This window comes from Somniosus microcephalus, chromosome 11, assembly GCF_052327205.1.
Source record: "Somniosus microcephalus isolate GS21.2 chromosome 11, FLI_Smic_1.0, whole genome shotgun sequence".
NCBI classification, from domain to species: Eukaryota; Metazoa; Chordata; class Chondrichthyes; order Squaliformes; family Somniosidae; genus Somniosus; species Somniosus microcephalus.
Window position 1 is genome coordinate 21,066,332 of NC_140997.1, and position 23,010 is coordinate 21,089,341.

At 43.6% G+C, this 23,010-nt stretch overlaps 1 protein-coding gene across 2 annotated transcripts in view; it reads left to right on the top strand.

Annotated features, from left to right (window-relative positions):
- The window catches only part of ap5z1 (adaptor related protein complex 5 subunit zeta 1), a 62,588-nt gene extending 40,153 nt beyond the window's left edge, over window positions 1-22,435 (top strand). For both annotated transcript variants that reach the window (XM_086000305.1, XM_086000306.1), the window contains 10 exons: window positions 476-513; window positions 1,319-1,481; window positions 3,693-3,871; window positions 4,068-4,210; window positions 6,898-7,047; window positions 8,306-8,417; window positions 10,054-10,151; window positions 13,215-13,347; window positions 14,852-15,066; window positions 18,027-22,435. In XM_086000305.1, the coding sequence (XP_085856431.1) occupies window positions 476-513; window positions 1,319-1,481; window positions 3,693-3,871; window positions 4,068-4,210; window positions 6,898-7,047; window positions 8,306-8,417; window positions 10,054-10,151; window positions 13,215-13,347; window positions 14,852-15,066; window positions 18,027-18,300 (1,505 nt within the window). In that variant the 3' untranslated portion in view covers window positions 18,301-22,435. The remainder of the gene's footprint in view (window positions 1-475; window positions 514-1,318; window positions 1,482-3,692; window positions 3,872-4,067; window positions 4,211-6,897; window positions 7,048-8,305; window positions 8,418-10,053; window positions 10,152-13,214; window positions 13,348-14,851; window positions 15,067-18,026) is intronic.
- The last annotated feature ends 575 nt before the right edge of the window (window positions 22,436-23,010 follow it).

Here is a 23,010-nt window from a genome sequence, read left to right on the forward strand (position 1 = left end):
ACTTCCCCTCCATTTTTATTGACTCTCATTCTTGGCTATACCCCATTCCCTGTTTTGAGAAGGTGGGCAGGTGATTTGCTCCCTGACCTCTGGCAGCAATGTTGATTCAGAGGTGCCCAAGAGCAGTGATGCACATTCGACCTTTGTGTTCGTGTCCCTCCATTCTCTGTTGGCAATGCCAGGCCACGGTTCTGTACGTCTCCAGCACAGTGTGGCTGAGATTGGGAATTTGGGGAATTATTGTGACCCCATGTCCTACTGATATGTGGTTCATTGGTGCACCACCTACAAACTCGAGGGGCCGATTGGCCTACTCCTGCTCCTATTTCTTATGTTCTTAAACGCCTTTTTGCTTTGGCATAGAGTGATGGACAGTGTGATTTACAATATTGTGACCTATTCTAGCTCTTATCAGTTACTGTGACTCTGCACAACACTGTGTGATTTAAAATATAACATTTTCTTTTTGCAACAGAAGCTCTAAAGAAGTCTGACTCAGAACTTCAGAAAGCTGTAAGTAGTTTAGGTAACATTCATTGAAAATAATCTCGCCGAATTGAAAGCTATTAGAGAGCCCGTGTCTCTCTCTCATTATCGAGTATAACTAAAAAGTGGAACCTGTGTTCTGCATTGCCGAGTTTCAACTAAAAGTCAGTCAAGGATCACAGTGGCACTGCAGAAATGTGACATTGTCTTTATTCACAAATCTTTGCTGTTTGTACTTAAAACCACGGTTATTTATTTATTTTCTTCCCATCCACTCGCTCTCCCCAAATTGTCTCGTTCCTGTGCAGCATTAATTAGCACGGAGAGCAGAGTAGACAGAAATATGCACCTTGCTGCAATCTCAGTCTCCAAATCTCCTCCGTGTTTAGCCACCAGGGGGCATCTCTGTTGCAGGACCAGTCATGCAAAGGTGGGAACTCCATTTCTGTGTGCTGCTTCCCCAGGCAATTTGGCAAAGGGCTGGCAAACCTCTTCAGGAATGGCAGATGGATCTGAGCATGCAGGACCTGAAGGTACAACCCGAGGGACTTCCAACATTTTACACGTGTCTCAAAAGATGTTTTGTTTCAAAAGAGAAATTTGGTGGAGAGGTATATACTAAGAGTGGTAGGTAAGGAGTCCTGTGTGACTGCCACACCAAACTGTACAGTACCTCTTCGTCCCCAAAGAGAAAAGGAAAACGTGCAAATGCCGGAAGTCTGAAAGAAAAACAGAAAATGCTAAAAAATCTAGATTATCTGTATCTGATTTTTTTTTTTATGTTCTGCTTTGCCTTGTTGCTGGCTGATTGTCTCTTGTGTTTGTCTCCTAGTGTCTGGTTGAAGCAGTGACTTTGTTGGACCTGATCTGTCGACAGGATCCACTGTTTGTGTATCGAGCCTTTCCAGTGGTGAAAGCGCTGTACGTGAGGATCAGTGCCGACTCTGCATTTGCCAGAGTGCTGCTTCCAATTGCTCAATTCTATCTAAATCACAGTAAGTAGAAAGGAACACGTTCAGTGCTGTGCACTCTTGGCAGCTGTTAACATTTTCTAGAGTCATATGATTGGATTTGACTAAATAGAACTAGAGAATATTTTTTTAAATGGTGAGAAACTTTCAAATGTTGGTGTTCAGAGAGATTTGGGTGTCCTCGTGCAAGAAACACAGAAAGCTAGCATGTAGGTACAGCAAGGAATAAGGAAGGCAAATGGCATGTTGGTCTTTATTGCAAGGGGGTTGGAGTATAAGAGTGAGGAAGTCTTGCTACAATTGTACAGGGCCTTGGTGAGACCACACCTGGAGTACTGTGCACAGTTTTGGTCTCCTTATCTAAGGAAGGATATACTTGCCTCAGAAGCAGTGTAACGAAAGTTCACTAGATTGATCCCTGGGATGAGAGGGTTGTCCTGTGAGGAGAGATTGAGTAGATTGGGCCTATACTCTCTAGAGTTTAGAAGAATGAGAGGTGATCTCATTGAAACATACAAGATTCTGAGGGGGATTGACAGGGTAGATGCTGAGAGGTTGTTTCCCCTGGCTGGAGTGTCTAGAACTAGGGGACATAGTCTCAGGATAAGGGGTCGGCCATTTAAGACTGAGATGAGGAGGAATTTCGTCAGTCAGAGGGTTGTGAATCTTTGGAATTCTCTGCCTCAGAGGGCTGTGGATGCTGAGTCTTTGAGTATATTCAAGGCTGAGATCGATAGATTTTTGGACTCTAAAGGAACCAAGGGATATGGAGATCGGGCGGGAAAGTGGAGTTGAGGTCGATGATCAGCCATGATGATCTTATTGAATGGCGGAGCAGGCTCGAGGGGCCGTATGGCCTACTCCTGCTCCTATTTCTTATGTTCTTAGAAATGTATGGAAACTTAGAAAAGAAACAAATACTTGCATTTATATAGTGCCTTTCACCATCTCGGGATGTCCCAAAGCACTTTGCAACCAATGAAGTACTTTTGAAGTGTAGTCACTCTTGTACTGTAGGAAACATGGCAGCCAATTTGCGCACAGCAAGGTCCCATAAACAGCAATGAGATAATGACCAGATAATCTGTTTTAATAATGTTGGTTGCGGGATAACGGGGAGAACTCCCCTGCTCCTCTTCGAAATAGTGCAACGGAATCTTTTACATTCACCTGAGGGCAGACGGGGCCTCGGATTAACATCGGTTTATCTCCAACAGTGCAACACTTCCTCAGTACTGAAGGTTTCTCAGTTCTATTTGACCAAAATAGAAGTTGCCTTTTGGTATCTGTTATGTCTTGTGGTGGTAAGAACTGATTGCAGTATTTGGTCATGTTATTAACTATCTCTGATTTTTATCCCTTTATAAAAATGTACCACTTGGAAACCATTCATCCTCCCATTCGTGTGCATTTAAACATTACGTAGCCCCTCAGTGACTCCTTTTTGCACCTTTATTTCCCCATCCAGAGGTGAGCAGGTGACCAGTTACGCGATATGAGCTAGTCTCATTGTACAATTACAGGAAACTTTGTGATATCCGGCACCGACGGGACCGGCGTGTTGCCGATCTATCAAAACTGCCGGACATACAAAGTTAATGTTGAAACATACGGAGGTTTTCATCTCCGTATCTGACAACAAATACTGTTGCTTAGCAACAGCTTCTAAAGAGTCGGCTGCAGCTGCAAGCATCTCTAGCTGAAGCTGTTGCTATAGCTACAGACCTTGCAGTGCCTGACTGGGGAAAAAAAAAGAACGAGATCTATAAAAACTTATAGAAAACGGCTCCTGATTTTTGCCGTTAGATCAAGTATTCTGGACATACAACCTCCGGATAAACCAAAGTTTCCTGTAACTGGTAAAAGGTGTCAGACTGACTCGCCGGTACAATTCTGGCCCTGTGATGAGGTGCGTTGTTTAATTGGTGCTTCTTCCTGACAACTCGGGTGAGGTTGGGAATGTGAGCCACTTTCTGATGGTGTGCTCGCACCAAACTGCCAAATCCTCTCGGTAACTCTGAGGTACTGAAAAACCTAAATGATCAATGAAACTCGCCTCAACTGTGGCAAGTGAAATTCAGTGTCTGATCGCATCCCTCCTTCTCCCCCCCCCCCCCCAAAAAAAAGACTCCTATTATCGTTTTAAATAGGAGGCAGTACTGCTCCCAAGTTAATGGCGTCATCCATCGAACATCAACGACTTAAGCAAAAGTCCTGAACTTTTCCACATTTCAGGTGAGCTGGCAGCCGTGGACTCTGAAGCTGTTTACAGACACTTATTCACCAAGATCCCTTCTGAACTCTACCAGGACCCAATGGTGGCTTTTGAATTTGTCCAGTTCTGCAGAGGGAATAGAAAAACGCTGAGTGAGACTGTTGGTATTTTCCACAAGAGCTTCCCAAATCTGTTGAAGGTGAGAATTGAATGTACGCAGAATAGTGAAATGCCTGTACGTCCTGTAGCAGAAGCTAATTGTAGCTCAGACTGCTGCAGTTTACCTGTGTCGATGTCAGGATATTGTCCAGTACTAATACATATCAACCTCTTACTCTGGACACAAGGTGAATCTTTTTTCTTTGTGTGTATAATGCCTGTGTCTTTCTCACCAGTTCCTAGCTTGGAACACAGCATCCTTGTTCCCCGAGTTCATTGAGCTGCTGCCTGATCTGATTCGTCCAGACACGTCAATTGAGATACTCCATTCGCTGCTTGACCTGCCCTGCCTGACTGCAGCACTCGAAACCCAGCTCAGGTACTGATTAGACTGTAGGTGACCCCTCACCCATGATACTAAAATTATTTGGCTCCAGGGTTTGATAAAAGGTCATCAACCTGAAATGTTAACTCTGTTTCTCGCTCCCGTAGATGTTGCCTGACCTGCTGAGTGCTTCCAGCATTTTCTGTTTTTATTTCAGGTTTCCAACATCCACAGTACAGTATTTTGCTTTTGTTTAAGGGTTTGTCACTGTCTCTCTGCCTCATTCTGCAGTCGGTGTAACCCACTTGTCTTCATTGCTAAGGACATTAATAGTTTTACTTCTCCCCTTCCTCTCCTCAACACCCAGCTTATGCTGGGATATGTTTCTGAGTGCCAGGTGGCTTCTGTTACCTCTTCTCCCCCTGCCCCAAGTAGTGTGTGAATCTAGACGATGAGTGCCTGCAGTTTATCACAGCTGAACCCAACTTGCCCTCACCCAATGTCCATACACCCATTTTCCAGTAGGCGGAGTCAGTGGGCCGGAATTTGCAGCGGGTAATAACGGCGGACTAACAGCATTCGCTGTTATTACCCCTTTGCAACTGACCACAACTTCAGGATGTAGCGCACACGCATCCTAACGTGGTAATCCTGAGGTTGCGGTCAGTCATTCACTGCTCCGACACTGGCTGCGCTGTGGACCCTCCCCGTATCTGGCAATCAGTGAAACTGACGAAAACTTGGGCTTTTCCACGGTAATATCACTGTTATCAACAATATCAGTGTCGGCTGTGGCTCAGTTGGTAGCACCCTCACCTCTGAGTCAGAAGGTTGTGGGTTCAAGTCCCACTCCAGGGACTTGAGCACATAAAGCTAGGATGACACTCCAGTGCAGTGCTGAGGGAGTGCTGCATTGTCGGAGATGATCTTTCAGATGAGACGTTAAACCGAGGCCCCGTCTGCTCTCTCAGGTGGACGTAAAAGATCCCATGGCACTATTTCGAAGAAGAGCAGGGGAGTTATCCCTGGTGTCCTGGCCAATATTTCTCCCTCAATTAACATAACAAAAACAGATTATCTGGTCATTATCACATTGCTGTTTGTGGGAGCTTGCTGTGTGCAAATTGGCTGCTGCGTTTCCCACATTACAACAGTGACTACACGCCAAAAGTACTTCATTGGCTGTAAAGCGCTTTGAGTCGTCCGGTGGTCGTGAAAGGCGCTATATAAATTTAAGTTTTTTTTCTTTTTTAAATACCCCATTAAAAGTTAGACTCTTTTGGATTAGGTGTAACTGGGGTTTTAACAGTGTATTGACTGCTAAACAAACATTATGGCCCTGAAAAACACACTCTAATTTTGTGGAGTGTCAAATTTCCACATTGTGATTAAAAATTACAATTTTTAAGAAACTTGTTCATGATGTTTCAGGTTCTACCTTATCTCCATGCAAGAGCCCCAATCTTTGTTTTGCTCTCTAACATTTTCAAAAAGTCTGGATAAAAGCAGCTCCTCATTTCCTGGTTCCCTGTCTATGAGAATTCTGCATTGTGATTGGATGCTTAGACAGCATGTTGATGTTACAGCAGATCGCGCTCGGGAATTCCCACTGCAGAGCACTGCAACCAATTACGCGTCGAAAAAGGCAAACTTCTCGCCACAGAGATCGCGAGATTTCTGTGGGCAGCTTTCTTCGGGGCCAGCGGCGAGCGCCTTTGCTTCGCCGCTGACCGCAAATTCCGGGTCAATGTATTGCAATCAGGAGTCGGATCCTTGGCTGATTTCCCCCTCCCCCTAGCTCAGGATCCTACGGCTAGGATGCTCTTCGCTGCGTTCAAGGAAACAGACATCAGAACTGTGAACTTCTGGTCTATATAGTTCGGTTCCTCACTGTGCAGCACATTTACCTGCTGAACCATTTGGGACAGCTGTAGTAATACAGGAAACTCTTGATTTACCGGCACCTAAATAACCGGAAATCTCTGTTAACCGGCAAAATTCAGGAGTAGGTTCAGGTAAGTTTTAATTCATATTAGTGGCCGTTCCTGAATCTTGTGGCCGGGTTCCTGCACCTGTTACTAAGCAACAGGGACGCTTGGATCTTGTGGCCGGTTCCTGCACCTGTTGCTAAGCAACAGGGACGCTTGGATCTTGTGGCCGGAGTTCCTGCACCTGTTGCTAAGCAACAGGGAAGCCTGGATTTGTTGCTGTGTACGGAGCTCTCATACCTTTTAACTATACCTCGCTGTAATCCGGACTTTTTGATAAACCGGCACCACGCCGGTCCTGTTGGTGCTGGATAAAAAAGAGTTTCCTGTATTACTTTTTGATGGATTAACTCATTCCCTGTAATTTCGATCCAAATGAACAAGTTAATTCCCTTTGAAAATGAGAGTGAAGTCTTGGAAGTAGGGAGTTAAAATGATTCATTTTAGGGAAAATTAACTTACCTTTGTATTTCTTAACTGTACTGTAAATACTTGTGTTTTGTTAACCTGGCCCTTGACAGTGGACTTGTACCTAATTACAGTTCACGCGCATATTCATTGTGGGCCTAAATGTGTGAGGTATCACACAGTTTCATAAAGAGCGAAGTATGAATTCTGTGCTCACAACGGGTTCCAGAATGGTCGCTGCTAATTCTGTGACAGTTGTGCCTGATTCCCCGTGTGTAGCGTCATTAGCCGTGTGTTCAAGTGTTCAGTCTCGTTGGAACTCTGCTTTGTTTTTGAATTCTTTAGGTCGCTATCCTCTCCAGTGAGTGAGAAGGCGATGACAGATCAGAGCAGAAAGGCCCTGAGCTCTGCAGGAGCGTTCCAGCACCCATACTACAGGAGCATGTTTTTGTATATCCTCCGGATAGAGGCAGGGGCAGGGGACACTATTGACAGGTACACAGAGCGCACTTGATTTAGTTTGTGGGCTATAATTGAGGGGTAAACTGATTGACTCGTACCCTCTGAGGTTTGGGTTCAGATGCAGGATTAAGTGACATGAGATTTTCAGCTTGTGCCAGTGGGTGTCTGTGTCTGTCATTTCTATCTTTGGTACGTGTGATCACTATTCCGTGAATAATGGTGAAACACTAAATATAACAAAAATACTAGGTGCTGATATTGCAGAAAATATGAATTATTAAAATAATCGAGTATATTCTTGCAACACTGTCCTGGATAAAATTTATCCCTCAACCAACAGGAATAAAACAGATTATCTGGTCATTATCTCATTGCTGTTTGCGGGAGCTTGCTGTGCGCAAATCAGCTGCCACGTTTTCTACATTACAACAGTGACTACATTTCAAAAGTACTTAATTAGCACAAAAATCTAGGCTGACTTTCCAGTGTAGTACTGAGGGCTTCTTCTTAGGCAGTCCCTCGGAACCATAATCCCTCACTGAGGAAGTGTTGCGCTGTCGGAGGTGCCGTCTTTCGGATGAGACATTAAACCGAGGCCTTGCCTGCTCTCTCAGGTGGATGTAAAAGATCCCATGGCACGATTTCGAAGAAGAGCAGGGGAGTTCTCTCCGGTGTCCTGGCCAATATTTTTATCCCTCAATCAATGCCACAAAAAACAGATTATCTGTTCATTATCACATTGCTGTTTGTGGGAGCTTGCTGTGCACAAATTTGCCGTCTTGTTTCCTACATTGCAACAGTGACTACAATCACAAAGTACTTCATTGGCTGTACTTCATTGGGTGGTCCTGAGGTGGTGAAAGACGCTATATAAATGCAAACTGTTTCTTTAACACAAATGTTCTTGTATATTTTCCTGAGCTGTCTGCAGGATGGTTCATCGTCAATCTCTCCCTCACTGCCATCCAGTGCGGGCAAGATCTGGGGAGAAAGAGAGAAACCTTAGGAGCATTCAACGTGGGCCACGTGTGGTCTAGTGATTTGCTTAAGAATGACATTGACAGAGATGTGTGAACAGGATGTCAGCAGTTGGGGTGGGGGAGGGGGAGATCTAAAGGAAGGCTGAAATATCTATTGGAAAACAGGGCTTCTTTATGTACTGAGGCTAGAAGAAAATGAACATTTCTGAAGTGGGCAGTGGATAGCTATTTACCACAGTACAATAAATGAGGAGGCAAATGTGGAATGCTTTTTTTTCCTGCACTGATTGAGATTGCAATTGCTTTCACAGATTAAACCTGCTTCACGAGGTGCTTTTGGACATGGCTCAACGGCCGAGAGTTGTACAGTGTGCTCAGACTGTCCCCATCCTGTTGCAGGTTTTCTTCAGTGTTGTCACCCAGGTAACGGGACAGGTTTAATCCATTGCTTTGGGTTATTTGTCAATGTCAGCCTGCTTCACTGATTCCTATTGAGAAAGCAATTTGTACAATTCAGTGCAAGTGCTAAAGGCTACACCACTTGTACAGTCAAAGTGACGGTGTGCTAACTTCGGATGAATCACTTTGGACTACCCCACCATCTTTCGCACCATGCTGCGAATGGCCTGTGGATCGGCTAGAGTCTAAAGCATCTTGTATTGTCGCAGTCAGTCACTGAGACAGTTAAGACTTCTCACTTGCAGTGACTCAGTGGCAGTTCAAAAGTTTAAAAAATGTAAACAAGTTCTCCATTACCCTGCGAATGGTAGCGTAGTGGTTATGTTACTGGACTAGTAATTCAGTAATGCCTGGACTAATAAACACAAGTTCAAATCCCACCATATCAGTCTGAGAATTTGAATTCAGTTTTTTTTTAAAAGCTGGTGTTCGTAAAAGTGACCATGAAACTGTCGGATTGTTGTAAAACTCCAGCCGGTTCACTAATGGGGAGGAAATCTGCCGTCCTTACCCGGTCTGGCCCATATGCGATTCCAGTCCCGCCCCAATGTGGTTGACTCTTAACTGCCCTGTGAAGTGGCCTAGCGAGCCTCTCGGTTGTATCAGACAGCTTCAAGAAGGCTCACCACCACCTTTTCAGGGCAACCAAGGATGGGCCATAAATGCCGGCCTTGTCAGTGACGTCCACATCCTGAGAATGAATTTAAAAATCCTGGATGCCATCTATATTGCTACTGAATCATTAGTTGCTTGCTCTTGCCCGAACCTACACGTCTTCTGTTCTTCTCATGGCTAATTAAAAATCAGCTCTTTAACATAAATCAGAATTATAGCGTTGCAATGAGACTTTGGAGTTGCAGATTATAGCACTGGATCTTAGCGTAAGCAAGGTTTCAGTTATAGTATAATATTTTCCCCTGGTAAAAGAAAAGATGCTAAAGAATAGGCTGTATATTCAGCTTCACTTTGGTTCAAAGCTCCAGGGCTTAAGGTACTGACGTACACAGGCAGGATTACCGTCAGCTGGCCTCTTTTATTGGATCTTAAAATTATAATCCGAAGCATGGCCTCCTCTCCTACCTGTTTTATACTGAAACTGTGACTGTAACCTGAGCTCAGCATTTGTACTTTCTTGCTCATGTATCAGAAAACCTCCTCCCTGTCTACCAGCCTTGGCATAATCTGCAGGGCAGCTGCATTAACCAGAAGGCACCAAAAGTAGTTTGGTCATCCTCCCAGCCTCTTGTTTGAACTGCTAACATTACCTGCTGGGCTGCTCCTGATACCAGGGAGGTGACTTTCTAATCACAGTAAAGCAACATAATTAGCATACGTTAGCAGACGTTTTAGTCTCTTGTAGAATTAACTTAAGTTGACTACAGAACGTGATGGGTAACATCATACTGAATTGTACCAGGCAGCTCATGTACCACTAATTTGTTACGGTTATCCCGTGTTCCAGGAGATAGTCACTTAAAATCAACTGTGATTTAAAGCCAGAATCAAATAGCACTTCTGTCATCAGAGCTTCTCCCATTTACTCTGTTCTCTGATGGGTAAATGTGTTTTGGACTATTTCACACTTTCCCTTTGGCATCAGTTTGCAGATGGACCACTGATTAACCAGCTGGTTCTGGTTATCCTGGAGCGCAGCAGTCTCCTGTATGATGTCCCTAACTTCAAGGCAGAAGTTCAACGGTGAGCATCAAGTAACCTTTGTTTGGCACAGGCCTGTATAGCAATTGGAATAGAATGCTTACTGGATGGAGTAACTCTGTTCATCAGTTTGTGCTGCTCTCCCTCTCACTTAGAGTGAATCTTCATGCACAGGTGAAATTTTAAGAGATGTAAAGCTGAAAATCACCACCAGTTGAATATAAAGATGTAATAGAAAAACATCTAGAAACTGAAAATATAATGAGGAATAGTAAGCACCAATGTGCCCTTTCATTTTTTTTTTGGGTGCGCGGCCCATTCAAAATAACAAGCCTGCGCAGTTTTTCCTATTTAACAGCCAGTGAGCCGGCTGCGCGGGAGCTGCAGAGTGTGCAAGGGAACATTGGTCAGCACGGATTTCAAAAGGGAAGGCCATGCTTGTCCAACCTTATTGAATTCTTTGAAGAAGTAAGTGAAAGGCTAGACAAGGGTAATGCAGTAGACACAATATATTTGGAGCTTCAAAGGGCCCTCGATAAGGTACCGCATAGTGGACTCGAGACTAAGGCGAGAACATGTGGAGTCAGGAGACGGGTAGTAGAATGGACAGCAAGCTGGGTACAAAACCGAGAGTAGGGGTTAAAGGTGGTTACTCAGACTGGCAAAGGTGGGAAGTGGTGTGCCACAAGGATCGGTACTGGGACCACTGTTGTTCACCATTTACATAAACGATTTGGACTTGGGAATCGAAAGTACAATTCCAAAATTTGTGGACGACACCAAATTGGGAGCTATAGTTAATAAAGCGGAGGTTTGTGACAAAATACAGGAAGACATTAATAAACGTGTAGAATGGGCGTGTAATTAACTTCAATATAGGTAAGTGTGAGGTGGTACATTTTGGCAGAAAGACTAAAGAGGCCAATTACTTCTTGGAAAATCATTGTCTAAATGGGGTAGAGGAGTGGTGGGATCTGGGGGTACAGATACACAAATCACAAAGTAGCGACGCAGGTTAATAAGGCCATAAAAAGCAAACAAAGCACTGGGGTTCAATTCTAGTTAGATAGAATTGAAAAGCAGAGAAGTCGTGCTAAACTCATAGAACCTAGGATAGACCACACTTGGAATACTATGAACAGTTCTGGTCTTCATATTATTAAAACGATATAGAGGTACTGGAGAAGGTGCAAAAAAGATTTACTAGGATGATAGCTATCAGGAACGATTGAACAGGCTGGGGCTCTTTTCTCTAGATAAGAGAAGACTGAGGGGTGACCTGGTAGAGGTCTTTAAGATTATGAAAGGGTTTGAAAGGGTAGATTTAGAGAAGATGTTTTCACTTGCGGCAAGACCAGAACTAAGGGCCATAAATATAAGATAGTCACTAATAAATCCAATAGGGAATTCAGGAGAAACTTCCTTTACCCAGAAATTAGTTAGAATGTAGAACTCGCTACCATAAGGAGTAGTTGAGGCGACTAGCATACATGCATTTAAGGGGAAGCTAGGTAAACATACGAGGGCATAAAGAAGGATACGTTGATGGGGCTAGATAAAGACGGGTGGGAGGAGGTTCGTGTGGAGCATAAACACCGGCATAGACCTGTTGGGCCGAATGGCCTGTTTCTGTGCTGTAAATTCTATGTAATATCTCTGTATGTCTATCTATGCACACACTAATCTTGAGGAGGGTATAAACTTCCTGGCCACAAACCTTATTTCCTGTTGCCAGAATTTGTGGTCACGCTTTTATGTCAACATTTACCATTGTTCGTGTCAGCCGTGGCTCAGTGGGTAGCGCTCTCGCCTCTGAGTCAGAAGGCCGGGGGTTCAAGTCCCACTCCAGAGACTTGAGCACAAAAATCTAGGCTGACACTCCAGTGCAGTACTGAGGGAATGCTGCACTGTTGGAGGTGCCGTCTTTCAGATGAGACTTTAAACTGAGGCCCTGTCTGCTCTCTCAGTTGGACGTAAAAGATCCCATGGCAATATTTCAAAGAAGAGCAGGGGAGTTCTCCCCGATGTCCTGACCAATATTTATCCCTCAATCAACATCACTAAAAACAGATTATCACATTGCTGTTTGTGTGCGCAATTGGCTGCTGCGTTTCCTACATTAGAACAGTGACTACACTTAAAAAGTACTTCATTGGCTGTAAAGCGCTTTGGGATGTCCTGAGGTTGTGGAAGGCGCTATATAAATGCAAGTCTTTCCTTTTTATATTGTAAATCCCTATGTCAACATTTCCTATTCAATTCTCCTTTGTTAACCTGCATCTACTTTCCAGCAAAGGCCTCTGGATAGTGATCAAGAGCAGGAATCCTAGTAATAGTTTTTCCTCCCTAGCTCAGGTCACCTAGAAGCCATGATGATATTAGCTAACGAGGGATCAAACCTGGTACCTTCTGATCTGTATAACTCAGTACCGCTCTGGGCAGTGCCTTTTGCTGCTAAGTCATTAGGTAGTGGTGCTTCTTGAACCAAAGCATTTCCAATTGTTGCCAGTGGTGATGGAGAGGTCACAAGTTGTGGGTGTCTCTCATTTATGTAGGTCAACCACTCACTACCTGTCATTATACCAGTGACAGGCAGGTGATCATGGCTTTGAGCAGATCCTAGAAACAAAGGACTATGAATGCCGATTTGAAATAATATTTCAGGCTGAATCTTTCCTTTCCAGAACATAATGCTATGTACAACTGGTACAGAAGATTCTGTCAGTTGTGTTATTTGCTTGTAATTTGATAACCGATCCAAAGTCATTATTTTACAAATGTTAGATACATAATGAACAGGTTCACTCGGGGTCACGATGAACTGCGATGGTGTGCTGGTACAGGGGCAATGCCAACACCCAACCGCCAGTCTTCACGGTGTCACTTTGGTAAACCCGCACAGAGTGGGCAGCAACAGTGGAGCCCACTCTGGTATTGATGTGATCTGACTACTAGTATCTTGTCATAAACTGGTGCAAAGTTAAAACCCTTTAAGGTGGATGTCTAGATTCAGTTTCGGTAACGTTTCACTGGTCATTATGATTGATTGCTACCTGTACGGGTGTGCCTTGCGTTTTGCTTATTTCTTTCTCTCCAATTCCACAGGGTGTTCAGCTCCCAGCTGATGGTGTTATGTAAACTGTACCCACCTCTCATCGTAGAACAGTCTAAAGAGCTGCTGGAATTCTGTGGTACCGTCAGCAACATCAACAATAAGGAGAACTTCTTCACTCATGTGGTAAGGAATTCCAGAGGGTAACCTCGCTCGGTGACCCATTCCAGACCAGAGCTTGTCCCAGAGTACGTTAGACGTGCAATGCCTGTATGTTGCCAGTATCTTGTGCCCCTCCTGATGGCTCAGCACCTTTATCCAGTGAACAGGTGAGCTGTACAGACAGGAAGGCCCCACGTTCAGACTCTGGTCTGCGCTGAGTTAACTGACCGCAACACAGGTGCTGCACATAGCTTCTGAGCCGCTGGGTTGTGGAGGGAAAAATTTACTAAGGTTCCCGCTCTTGATTGCTGTCCAGAAATTTATAGTGACCTGCACAGGTACAGGGGGAGCCAAGTGATTCAGGCTGGGATATAGGGCTGAAGGAGCTTGTAGAGGTAGGTAGGGGTGAGGTCATGGAGGGATGTAGCAATGTTATTTTTCAATTCATTTTTTTGCAGCTTATAATTAGACTCCCTGTCCTAGGAGAACTGGCTAGTGCTGTATTGGTGTACCATTGTACCAACTCTGGATTCAAATCTAGTCGGGACCAATGGAGTTAAAGGAAAAGGAAAGAAAGAACTTGCATTTCTGTAGCGCCTTTCATGACCACTGGACGTCCCAAAGCGCTTTACAGCTAACAAAGTACTTTTGAAATTTAGTCACTGTTGTAATGTAGAAAACACGGCAGCCAATTTGCGCACAGCAAGCTCCTACAAACACCAATGTGCTAATGACCAGGTAATATTTTTTTAGTGATGTTGGTTGCGAGAGATCTCCCCTGCTCTTATTCGAAATAGTGTCATGGGATCTTTGAGGTCCTCCTGAGAGAGCAGATGGGGCCTCGGTTTAACGTCCCACCCAAAAGATGGTACCTCCGACAGTGCAGCACTCCCTCAGCACTGCATTAGGAGCGTCAGCCTAGATTTTTGTGCTCAAGTCTCTGGAGTGGGACTTGAACCCTCAACCTTCTGACTCAGAGGCAAGAGTGCTGCCCAATGAGCCACGGCTGACACCTTTCACGACCTCAGGACTTTCAAAAACGCTTTACAGCCAATGAAGTTACGGCACCTTGAAGTGTAGTCACTTTTAATGTAAAAGCAGTTGTTGCTGCCTGCTATAAAAAAAACTTTAAAAATAAATACATAGTTTTATATAACAAGGTAAGATTGTAGTTTTGTTAGGAAACTCCCGCATCAGCTAGAATGCGTAGTGTGTAACTTGTGCACAAACCTCCCTCTCCCGACCAGCTGCACCACGTATCCTGAACACGAGAAATGTGGCCCCAAAATGATTAATGAACAATTCTTTTAAAATATGGAAGAGAATTAATAAAAGGCGAGCTCTGTGAAATCTCCAGTCAGCACAGTAATGTATTAATATAAAATAAAAACAGAATGCTGGAAACACTCAGCAGGTCAGGCAGCATCTGTGGAGAGAGTTAACGTTTCTGGTCGATGTCCTTTTGTCGGTAACGGGCTGCTGCTTTGGTGTCGAGTGTGTAAACTGAGCGACAGTTTTGTGCTTTCAGGTTTGGGCAATCGGGGAGTACATGGCCTTGTCTTATGACCGGCGCTGCACCGTAGAACAAATCACCAAGTTCTTTGAAACTCTCGAAGCGCTGCTCTTTGAGATCACGCAGCTGCGAGCCTCCGCCAGCGTCCCCAAGTACTCGCCGCGGGTTATCACTGTGCTCATGACCACACTGGCCAAATTAGCATCTCGGAGCCAGGACCTGATTCCAAGGTACTCAGTCTATTTCAGTAATAGACCAGAAAGGATGGTGGGGAGGGGCTTATCATACAATTACTGAGAATTCATTCATCGGCACAGTCCAACTATTTTCAAAATTATACGGAGTTTTGATAAAGTAAATAAGGAGAAACTGTTTCCACTGGTAGGAGGGTCGGTAACCAGAGGACACAGATTTAAGGTAATTGGCTAAAGAACCAGAGGCGAGATGCTGGAGTCCATCATTAAGGATGAAATAGCGGAGCACTTAGCAAATGGGGACAGGATAGGACAGAGTCAACATGGATTTACAAAGGGTAGATCGTGCTTGACTAATCTATTGGAATTTTTTGAGGGAGTAACTGGTAGAATAGATGGGGGAGAGCCAGTAGATGTGGTGTACCTGGACTTCCAAAAGGCCTTCGATAAGGTCCCACATAAAAGATTAGCATGGAAAATTGAGGCTCATGGGATAAAGGGGAAAGTTTTGGCGTGGATAGGGAACTGGCTGTCAGATAGAAAACAGAGAGTTGGAATAAACGGCTCATTTTCTGAATGGCAGGCAGTAACAAGTGGGGTACCACAGGGATCTGTCCTGGGCCCCCAGCTGTTCACAATTTACATTAATGACCTGGATCAGGGAGTCGGATGCAGCATTTCCAAATTTGCAGACGACACTAAACTAGGAGGGGGGGTGGGCTCAGAGGAAGAGACCAGGAAGCTCCAGAGCGATTTGGACAGACTGGGCGATTGGGCGGATAAATGGCAGATGCACTATAATGTGGACAAGTGCGAAGTTATCCACCTTGGGTGCAGGAACGGGAGGGCAAATTATTATTTAAATGGCAATAGATTGGGAGAGGGGGAAGTACAGAGAGACCTGGGTGTTCTTGTACACCAGTCACTGAAGGCGAGCATGCAGGTGCAACAGGCGGTCAAGAAGGCAAACGGTATGCTGGCCTTCATAGCAAAAGGGTTAGAATACAGGAACAGGGATACCTTGCTGCAGCTGTACAGGGCACTGGTGAGACCACACCTCGAGTACTGTGTACAGTTTTGGTCGCCTCATCTGAGGAAGGATGTTCTTGCCATGGAGGGGGTGCAGCGGCGATTCACCAGGCTGATACCAGGAATGGCGGGAATGACCTATGAGGAGAGACTATGTAGTTTAGGGATGTACACACTGGAGTTTAGAAGATTGAGAGGGGACCTCATAGAAGTGTATAAAATTCTGACAGGTCTAGACAGACTGGATGCAGAAGGAATGTTTCCCTTGGCGGGTGAGAACAGAACTAGAGGACATAATTTAAGGATAAGGGCTAAACCATTTAGGACAGAGATGAGGGGGAATTTCTTCACTCAGAGAGTGGTGAACCTGTGGAACTCATTGCCACAGAGGGCAGTGTACGCCAGCTCATTAAATATATTTAAGAGGGAATTAGATATATTTCTACGGGCAAAAGGGGTTAAGGGTTACGGAGAGAAGGCGGGGACGGGATACTGAATTAAAGGATCAGCCATGATCTCATCGAATGGCGGAGCAGGCACGAAGGGCCGAATGGCCTACTCCTGCTCCTATCTTCTATGTATCTATGTATCTATGAGATGAAATGTTTTTTTCAGAGCGCGTTATGATGCTCTGGAATGCACTGCCTGAAAGGGTGGTGGAAGCAGATTCAATAGTAACTTTCAAAAGGGAATCAGAGAAATACATGAAGGGAAAAAAGTGCAGGGCAATGGGGAAAGAGCGGGGCAGTGGGACTCGTTGGAGAGCTCTTTCAATGAGCCGGCACAGGCATGATGGGCTGAATGTCCTCCTTCTGTGCTGTATGATTCTAACCAGCAGGATGAGTCTGAGGGTGGTCAGCACAGCCCATGCTCTAGTTAGCAACCATATTTTAGTGAAGAGATGGTGTAGGTGGAAGGCAGAATATCATTTACTAATTTCCCCATCCGTGATCACCCGTTTTTCTCAGTCCGTGCTATCCTGTCTCTAAACATTGGCCTATACCAGCCACCAGGAGATGCCCAGCAGTGATCCTGGTATGATGCCCACTCTGATTTATTTATTTTTCCCATGCTTCATCTCCGTATCCTTTGTCGGGCAGATGTCTGGATTCCGTTTGTTGCTTCTCCACAACAGCTGAGATCAGGAACCGGCGATGTGGAGAACTGAACTTGTGCTCCTTGAGCCTGCACTCCCGCTCATGTAGTGCTTTGTGTTATACTTCAACGCACTCTGCTATTTCACCACCTCAAATCATTAATAACAGTTAAAAAAGGGGGTTGTTGTTAGTATTTTATTGTTCTGAACAAAGAGGGAAAAATACAAAGAGTGATAGCAAAAAAGTTACAGATCTCTGACTGCTGGTGAAAGGTTGTATGGGTTAAGACTCGGTGTCGTTTCAGTACCAAACCCTTGCTTTCAATTTTCAGGCTTAACAACAACCAGATATCTCAAGTGGAGTCCATAAACTCTAGATTTACAAATGCAAACATGTCCACTTCATCCCTTTTGCACCCTGAACATGTATCATTTTAACCTATAGCTGCAGAGTGCCTGTACATAATCATATCTACAGTAATCAGCCTAAACATTGCGTGTGGCGCTCATTTTGATTAATTGCCGCCCCTCACAGAAATAAAAAGCAGGAAACTGAATCCAATAAATAACCTTGTGATGACATGTATTGAAGAGAAGTTTGATCCCCTGATATAATTTCAGTTCTGGATAGTGTGCCATGTAGTTGATGGGTTTCTCTCCCAAATCTTTATACAACGATTTCTCTTTGCGCCTGTTTGTATCTAACCTTCCATTTTTCCAGTTTAAAAAGTGTTTTTTTTAAAAAGAGAGATGGTTTGTGGAGAATTTGTGATGAAACCTTCATTTGTTTGTCAGTAAATCTATGCATAATAAGTGGAACTGCTGAGAAATAAAAGCCCCTTGTCTGACTCCGAGCGCTCTTTCTCTTCAGGGTCTCTCTGTTCCTGTCCAAGATGAGGCCGTTTGTTCGGAGTGCTTTGATTTCCTCGCTGTACAGTGAGGATGATATTCAGGAAATCCTGGCCCGCGCCAACGAGCTCAACAATCTGCTGAAAGCTCCAAATGTAGCTCAGCTGATCCTGGGACCCTCTGCGGACATTGCCAACCCGAGGTGGTACAAAGATACCAACGCTTCACTGCCACTCACCATGAGGACTGTCAGCAAAGTGCTGCAGAGAGAGCCAGCACCAGGATTCTCTGCATAGAAAGAATCTCCTTTGGTCAAAATGACGTGTGTGTGTGTGTCCGCTTTCCAAAAGAGAAACGTGTTTAAAAAAGGTCTTTACTTCTTTATGAAGCCTAATAAGAGGGATGCCAGATGTCAAGTGGATAAATAGGTGTTTAGTGTCGAAGAGTCTGTTACCATTAGACGTGTGTAACACCCGATTAAGGAAAGACATCGCTGTCAGCTCATCGAATGAGTCATACTTTTAGACAGGAGGACTATAAAATGCCTTCCTTTCCTCGCCCACTGTACCCAGTAACGTCCCTTGTAACAATACCTTCCGGTGCTATTTATGCAGTTGTACATGAAAAGAATATTAAATTCAGAATTTTTTCCGGACATTCTCAATACAAAGAAAATAACAATTACCGGAACATTCACGTCACAAGATCTTTTCCCTTAATCTTAGAACTTTGGTGCAACAAGGGAGGATATTTTGAAACGTATTAAACCCAGTGTTTAATTCCTAAAACATGATGAAATTCTCTGCAGCAGAATTCCTGTTATATTCGAAGAAGAAAGCAAATGTGCAGTTGTTGTTTCTAGAAGCTCGCCACTTGGTGTTTCAGATCTTGTTTAATGGTCCCAAAAATTGTCTCTTGCTTTTATTGCTATCTGAGGACAGCCCCCAATCCTCGAGCGTTGCGGAGGTGAAGGGCAGCCATTCAGATATTTGGCAGATTTGCTGGTCTGTTTGACCTCGCTTTTAGTTTGGTCTGGTTCACAATTTTTCTCTTTTTTTGTGTTGGAATCATAATTGGATGTTGTGAATTTAAAAGAAAACCACAGATCACAAATGTAGATCTAAGTGTCCCACCTGTTGCTCTATGTATTCAAGTGTACGAGGACTGGGGTTTCTCTATACAAGAGAGTAGATAAATTACACACATCCCTCATTTCAAAACCATATTTCAGGGGAACACTGAAAACTGCTTGAATCTGCTACCCCTGTTTAATCACTCGCAAACCTGTGTATTTGGGATGTGATTGTACATGTAGACAAATTGCATCAAAGCCAACATGAATTGGGGACAATAGCCTGGGATTTTGTGTCTGAGCGGTTCATTTACTATCACAGTCAGAGTCTCTAGCATAATAGTGACTGGTCTGGAGTGCAGGATAATTGAGGAACTAAACAATTTATGTTGGGGCCTTTGTAATTTAGCACATGGGAACTTGAGTTAAACTGGCGATGGTGAGCAATCAGAAAAATGGGAAGAATATTGACTCTTTAGTGATGCCAATATTCTCGGTGGCATTATGACATGTCATCTGCCCCAGTTAAGTCACTCTCTTTCTCTCTCATCTCTGCAATTAGACCCATCTGTTCATTAAAAAATGGTGCTTGTGTTGCTCCTGTAAGTGCATGCCATGGATGTGAGGTAACAGATGGTTTTTACTTACATTTTTTTGTGCCATAACCTGTTGCTAATTTGCACTTTATTCCTGTGTCTAAGTATAAAAGCAGGTTTGGTAAATCCTGAAGACTGATTACCTGCCTTAAGCTACTCACCAATACATTTGAAATGATTATTGAAGAACTGTCTGTACATTTTGCTTCATACGCATGTTGATTTTAAATGAAGTGCTCTTGAAGCATATCATTTGTGGCGATCTCTGGAGTCAAATCACATAAATTCCTTGACCCCAGTGCAACACTTCCATATCTCAACTTTATGGCCTTGTTGAAAGAGACTTCCACTTTACAGCTAAATTACAACTAGTTTTGAAATGGGTTTCACTTAGAACCGTTACAGTCATTAGCGAGATGGCTCCCATCCTGTTTTTTTTAATTTGTTCACAGGATGTGGGCGCCGCTGGCAAGGTCAGCATTTATTGCCTATTCCTAATTGCCCTTGAGGAGGTGGTGGTGAGCTGCCTTCTTGAACCTCTGCAGTCTGTGAGGTGAAGATATTCCCACAGTGTTGTTAGGGAGTTCCTGGATTTTGACCCAGCGACGATGAACGACGATATATTTCCAAGTCAGGATCCTGTTAGTTTGAGCCGAGTCTTTTTAACAAGATTGTTTTTCTCTTTTCAGCCAATTCTCTTTCTCTCCCCCCCCCCCCCCCCCCCCCCATTGCGAAGTTGAAAGATGTTGACACATCATGGGGGTGTAATTGCACTGTTGCCCGCGGGTACCTCACCCAGGTGGTCAGTATTCAGGTGTGAATTTTGACAAAGTCAGGAGGCAACTCAACAGGGCAGGGAGAAGGAGAGGAAATCGCGGCCTGCCCCAATCCTGTATTCACCTGAAGTCTACGCATGCTCGCTTCCTGCCAGGATCACTACTGTTATCAGGAACAGGAATCTTGACATTTATTTTGCTGCCCCTAAGTGGGGCACTGAGGCCAACTGCAGTGCCCCCGACTGCCACCCTGGTGAGATCGGCTCACTGTGCACAGACTGGCGTTTCTGGTCTGTATTGCTCCGTTCTTAACTGGACAAACTCACTAAGCCATCTGGGAAGCCTTGGGCTGGGGTCTGAACCTGGGTCCTGGAGGTGAAAGGAGAGTGTAGTAATCAAGGTATTTGCAAAAATATAAGGAGTGCGCATCGTGCACTATATTAGAAATATGAGTGTCAGAAAATAATCACATTAGTGCCATTGCTGGGGTTAATTAGGGATAACTGAGGGCTTGGGCATTGCATAGTCCCTTGAGTCTGGTCATTCCTCTAATAGTGAATGACAACGTGGAAAGGTGCTTAACTTTCCATGAACGGTAAAAATAACAATTCTAAAGAACAAAGATGCTCATTAATCCATGAAAAGTAGTCTTTATTTGCATAGAATTCTTCAGAAATTGAGACACATTTACACCGTTTGAGTACACATTTGAAATATTCTGAAAAGTTCTATACAAGTCATTATTACGTTACAAAATATATTATTTGAACAGTACAGTTATATTAACATAAAAATACATATAATGGAGGTAAAAGTAGTGTTCTAATACTGAACAAACATTTCAATTGCAAAATAAATGACTGGACTTTAAAGGTGTGGCTTGTTTGTTTTAAAAGCACAGGGGAGTGTTGGTAAGCACTTCTCTCTGTACGTGCCCCGCAAGAACAAGTTCAAACCCCTACCATTATGCAGTTATGTCCAGTTAACGGGCTCCTCCTTATTGTCTGGGAGTTCTAATTTAGGAAATTTAGTATGGAGCCACTATCAGACTGGCAATCTTACAGAGCAGGTCATTTAGAGTTGGAATGTCATTTGGTGCTCAAAAATGCAAATTGTGAGAGTTTAATTTTTGAACTTGTGCCACCTGATTGTCCCCATTGACTTACTGAAATAAAGTAAGACTGTGGCTCTTTGGATGAGCCATTCATTATAAAATGGTAGGACTAGTTTAAAACTTACTGTGTAAACTTACGGAGTTTACGCTGACACTAATGTCCCCCTTTAAAAAGGCAATTCCATTTGTTGTCTACATTTAGCTGTCAATCATCTCTTACCGTGTAGTTTGTGGATATAACACTTCCAGACTAATGTCTGATGAAAGGTTTAATTTCTTTGAGGGGGAAGGAAGTAACTGCATTTTAAAAATGTAACAATGTTTGACGAAATGTCAGTGTTCCTAAAATATACTTAAAGTGAAACTACTGCTTCCTGCAACAAAGTGGATCTTAAAAAACATAATACAAAAAAAAAATTCAAGAACTATCATCGTAGTTGTTGAAAGAGTTTAAACAGCTGTCTCTATGGCCTGTGGTCATCTTGTAGACCCAGTGTGTAAATATATGGAACTTGTTCATAAAAATGTATAAAACACAGAAAAGAGTTCACCACACACAAAAGAGCATTTTCAAACAAAGTACAAAACACTGAAAGCTAGAGAAAACAATTGCTTAACAAGGCAGCAATTTTATTGGCATCATTTGGAAAATCTTAAGAATTAGTGATCTGATAACCTTGCACTGAGGACTCACTGCACGGAAGACATTGTAGCCCTTAGTGTGTATTGTGTGAGTTAGTGTTTAATCTCCAAACAGGCCCTCTGGAATGAATGAATATTGAACTGCTTCATGGTGTAGTACTGACTTGAAATTTGCTTATCGGTTTCAGGCCTTTCATACTCAACAATAAATTCTGTAATGCTTTCTCCTTAGATCCAAGTTGTCAGATCTTCTGCAATTTGTTCTCAAACGGATCTTTAATGCTCAGCATTTTGATTTTACAGGACTATTTTTAGAAAGTTTTTCTCTTTATTTAAACACTTCATTTAAAAAAAGATGCTTGTGAATTGTCTGGAGCCTTTTTTTCAGAATGGCCTCGTAGAGGGCTCCTGTTGCCGCTCTGCGTTGAGATATGCTGTGGTGATGCTTTTATGTTGCAGCCGAGGAGAACTGACTTGGAATTCAGACATTTTAAAATGTGGAATCTAAACCTAGAGGAGTTTGGTGCAAATGTTTGATCTACAATAAGATGTTGACACATTTCATTCTAGGTGTTTCTCTTTGTCTGTCAAACATCCCCACACTGATGCAGGTATAGCTGGTAAAGTGAGATGAGACTGCAGTGGGAATCTAGATTTAAATTGTAACCAAGTGGAAATGTTGGCTCTGATAGGATTTCCCAGATCCAAGGGAAAGTTGCCAATCACAGCACTTGATGTTTATATTATTCTATTCAAACATGGAGTTTGCACATTCTCCCTGTGTCTGCGTGGGTTTGCTCCGGTTT